Source organism: Limulus polyphemus, unplaced genomic scaffold (genome assembly GCF_000517525.1).
Source record: "Limulus polyphemus unplaced genomic scaffold, Limulus_polyphemus-2.1.2 Scaffold10659, whole genome shotgun sequence".
NCBI lineage: Eukaryota > Metazoa > Arthropoda > Merostomata > Xiphosura > Limulidae > Limulus > Limulus polyphemus.
The window spans coordinates 12,262-17,232 of record NW_013676269.1 but is presented as its reverse complement, the minus strand read 5'-3'; the positions used below and the strand labels follow the sequence as shown (position 1 = coordinate 17,232).

The window sequence follows — 4,971 nt, the reverse complement described above, 5'->3', positions numbered from 1 at the left end:
CTAAACAATGTGTGAACTTACATTTCACGTTGTTAAAGCATATCTTTCATTTTCTACAGATCAAATCACTGAATTAAATACCCAGATTTTACTATCTTCAAGAGATACTCTCTGTGTTAAGCAAGTTAGTATCATGAGATAACTTTTTTCAACTACATCCACAAGCAGCAAAAACTGTGCTACAACCACAGTCATCAGAAACAACACCCTGTGCTACAATCACAGCTACCAGAATCAGCACCCTGTGCTGATTCTACAGCCATAAGCATCAACACATTCTACAAATTTTACAGATACACTTCATAAAACTGACACATTCATCATGAAATTTTATCATACACAAATGGTTTAAATGCCTTGAATAAAAAATAAATGGTTTACTTACAACATAACTTGACACTTCTCACCTGCTTCAGGTTCATCTTAAATAAATGGTTTACTTACAACATAACTTGACACTTCTCACCTGCTTTAGGTTCATCTTTATCTTTTTTATTCACTGATCCTTTAGGCCGCCCCCGCTTCTTCTGACCAGCTGAATTACTTTCCTCGCTATTAGAGCAGTCACCTTCCAGTTCATTAGTTGAGCTGCTAGTGCTATTTGTGGATCGTTGTTTAACTTTTCTTCTGATCTTCTTCAATTGATTATCGAAATGGAGAGCATTAAAATAGTCAGGTCTTTCTCTCCGTATCCGTTCGGTGCGTCTACACTTCACTTCACTGTCCGTCTTGGTTCCGGAAACCTTACGACCACCAAGAGTTCTACGGAAGAGGTGGCCACAAGGACAGGCTTTACAAGCAACTGGTACCTGACAATATAATAAAATAAAAAGACTGGATAAACTGCACAGCATGTACAGATAACTCCAGCAACATGCAGGTCTACATGCATTACTTATATCAAGTAAATTGTGTTTTAATTTGAAACTCAACAAAACTATTTTTTTCTTTAGGAGAGGGGGGAGGATGGAATAATTGTTAAGTTTAAGAACGAAAATAAAAAATAAACAACTATTTAATTTATTATGGCTATTCTTTCCCTATGAAAATGTCTATTAGGTCTAATGTAGAAGAATCATAACCGAGATATAATGGAGCTACCTAATCCAATGGAAAATCTATTTTTGTTCAGAAGAAACAAAGTCTGACCTCTCTTCGAATTACATTGTGAAACATGAACATTTTTATTAAAATATTGTTATATAATAAATATTTTATATTTTCTTGTTTCAAAAAGTTATCTTCATTACCTACAATACCACAAGTAACATCTTATACTCATCCTAAAATTAAAATTCATCTCTCATATATCAGGTTGAAAATTAGATATTAATTTGTAATTGACAAACAACAAAATGACATGCACCCTCGGACTTTTAAGATCTTACTTTAATAAGCTTTAAATATATTCAAACAGTTGGACCAATCAAATATCAATAACTTATAGCTCATTATTTGGCCACAGTCATGTTTTTTTTAGGGTCCCAGTCAGTGAGAAACCCAACCTTGGGGCTGCTGTGCACACTTTTTAAAAAAAAGTATCAAAAATAAACGGGGAATGGTGTAAAAAGGTGAGAGCCACTTTCAGAATTTAGAAATCCTTTCTGGTTGCAGAGAAATAGGTGAAAACGATCAGCTATCTCACGACTTGCCAGAAAATCAAAAGAAAGATTCAGAATGCTTTAATTTGACCAAATATTAGTTATTTTAGTTCCATTGATGTTATTAATCAATTTCAATGTATAATTAGTGAGAATAAACATGTTTCTAGTTTTCTTCTACTACGTCTTCAATCTCAATGTCCAAATCTTGTAACGAAACACTCTTCAGCACACATTTCTATAAGAACACCTTGCTCTGCTTCTTCCTTGGCTTTTGGATCTTTTACACTGCTCTACGTCTACTTTGGGGATAATGTGACAATGTTTTACTGTACATGTAGCTGAAGGATCACAATGTAAACACATTTGGCTTTTGGACCTTTTACACTACTCTACGTCTACTTTGGAGATAACATAACAATGTTTTACTGTACATGTAGCTGAAGGATCACAATGTAAACACATTTGGCTTTTGGACCTTTTACACTACTCTACGTCTACTTTGGTAGATAACGTGACAATGTTTTACTGTACATGTAGCTGAAGGATCACAATGTAAACACATTTGGCTTTTGGATCTTTTACACTACTCCACGTCTACTTTGGTAGATAACGTGACAATGTTTTACTGTACATGTAGCTGAAGGATCACAATGTAAACACATTTGGCTTTTGGATCTTTTACACTACTCTACGTCTACTTTGGGGATAACGTGACAATGTTTTACTGTACATGTAGCTGAAGGATCACAATGTAAACACATTCACAGCTTCCTTTAGTTTTGTATTTATGTTCTTCACATGGTCCTGGCCTTCTCGGTCATACTTGCGCCACACAAAAATGGAAAACATATTTTAAAGCAGCTGAATTTTATACATACGGCTGTGTTATCTGGTTTTTTGGTATTTTGGGGTTGGTTTCCGACTGACTGGGATCTTAAGAATTCCTTTAGTCAGCCTCACTACAATTGGAAATGTTTCAGAAAAAAGTTAATACTTGCCTTTTCTGTTACACTTAAATTTAGTTTACACCACCAATGTAATACTTGCCTTTTCTGTTACACTTAAATTTAGTTTACAGCACCAACGTCAAAGGTTTAAGAGAACGAGTCAACAAATTACACTTGCATGTAAGTGTTCTACTTACACTGCACACAATAAATGAAAACTTTTCACTCTGGTTTGTTGAGATTTTATCTGCATCTGGTTTTACAAGAAATAATTTCTACATAATATTTTGTTCTCCGTTTAAAATGTTTTAAACAGAGATAGACCCTATTGGACATACAAGTCCTTTATACAATATATGTCATTATTCTTATTAGTTCCATATGTTCTATTATTCCATACACATTAAGAAAGTTCTAGACCTTTACCAAGCAAAGATAACTCTTTAAAAACAAACAAATAACAACCTAACAGTAAAATATAAAATAGGAAAACATTGTGCAGTAAATCTTATTTAAAAATGTAGACAAAACAACATTTACGTTACTCAATAAAATAAAAAATGACTCATGTTTTGCTAGCTTCCACTACACCGAAAGGAGCAAAAATATACGCGAACAAGAGTGGTTGGACCCTGGTGAATTACAGTGAATCGGACCATTCTTGTATAAAAACCCGCTGTCACACCGGTGAATTACAGCGAGTTGGATCATTCTTGTATAAAAACCCACTGTCACACTGGTAAATTACAGTGAGTTGGACCATTCTTGTATAAAAACCTGCTGTCACACCGATGAATTACAGTAAGTTGGATCATTCTTGTATAAAAACCCACTGTCACACTGGTAAATTACAGTGAGTTGGACCATTCTTGTATAAAAACCTGCTGTCACACCGGTGAATTACAGTGAGTTGGACCATTCTTGTAAAAAACCCGCTGTCACACCGGTGAATCACAGTAAGTTGGACCACTCTTGTTAAAAAAACCGCTTTTATACTGGTGAATTACAGTGAGTCGGACCATTCTTGTTTAAAAACCCGCTGTCACACCGGTGCATTACAGTGACTCGGCCAATTCTTGTATAAAAAACCTGCTGTTCATGTATACTTTTACTCCTGATGATGATAGCGAAAGCTACTGAAACATGTAGAGTCATTTTAATTTTTTAAAAATTTTATTGTGTAATGTAAATGTTGTTTTGTCTATATTTTAAACGAAACAACCTAACAGTGTTTTGAAGTACCAACAACTACTCAGGTACTTCATTTCATAAACACTTAACATGTGCAACTCAACAGACTCTGTCCATTAAGTGTCCAACTTGCAAGAAAGCTAGGTGATCAGCCCCAGTTTCTGGTTGCTATCGACATCTTCAAGGAGATGTGTTCTGAGTGTGAAACTCGATATTCATCAGCACGTGGCAAAATTAATTGACACTATAGAAGCAGATACAGCTACATTGTCCAATATCAGGCATATTATCTCATCACATAATTGTAAACAAGCAAAAATTAACCGAGGAGAAAATGAATTACACCCAAATCAAACTTGGTGATAAAGTTGATTATCGATTAGTGGCCTGTAAAAATAAATGATAAATTATAATTATGATAACGTTGATGAATCTTGTGAAAATAAGTAACCTTAGTGAAAATAGTGTTTCAATAATTACTATCTTTAATATTCCAACTATCCAAGTTTCCTGCAAGAATAACTGATTAATAAATTTCACTAATCACCCAGTTCGACACCTAAATAAAGACAGAAGCAATGTGTTACACCTGCCCACAGCACAGTACATGTAGTTCATTCCATGATACTGCAGAAAGACCCGAGAGATGAATAATTTGATTTAACTTGAGGTCAAGGTCAATTCCAATAACCAACAATATTTTTATTAAACTAGCACAAAACCATGTGGGATGGAATCTTGGACAAGGAACCAAAGATTCACTGTCTCTGTTGAAATTGTTTCGGCTACTATGACTAACATCCTTCTTTCTCTCCCTTGTACTACAGCAATGGAAAGCCTACTTGGGAAACTAGTACTGTTAAACAAGAAGCTAAATGAAGTTGGTAATTGTTTGTAACAATTCCTGCATGATCCCAGAAGTAATCTGCCCTGGCCCACTATACGTCTTATGAAAATGGAATTCTTAGAACTAATGAACAGAAAGATGAGGAAGAGAACACTATGGACCATAAAATTCAAGAACAAATAACAATATCAGAAGAAACTGAGAAAGATACAAACCTTAAGTATTCTAATTGATTGGCTTAAGATGCTCCTTTGTAAGGTTTTACTTTTTAGTATATAACTCCTAATTCACCATCTTGTTATACAATAACTATGCTGAACTGGAGGTTCTGATAATTTATGATTCTGTTAGTTTTGAGCTAGTGAGCTGTAAAGTGTGTGTT

General features: G+C 34.6%; 1 protein-coding gene across 1 annotated transcript in view; it reads right to left on the bottom strand.

The window, feature by feature from the left end:
* Nucleotides 1–371: 371 nt before the first annotated feature.
* LOC106476470 (UPF0547 protein C16orf87 homolog) overlaps nucleotides 372–4,971 on the bottom strand; it is a 10,194-nt gene continuing 5,594 nt past the window's right edge. The window contains exon 2 of the mRNA XM_013937127.2: nucleotides 372–809. Coding sequence (XP_013792581.2) covers nucleotides 441–809 — 369 coding nt within the window. The 3' untranslated portion in view covers nucleotides 372–440. The remainder of the gene's footprint in view (nucleotides 810–4,971) is intronic.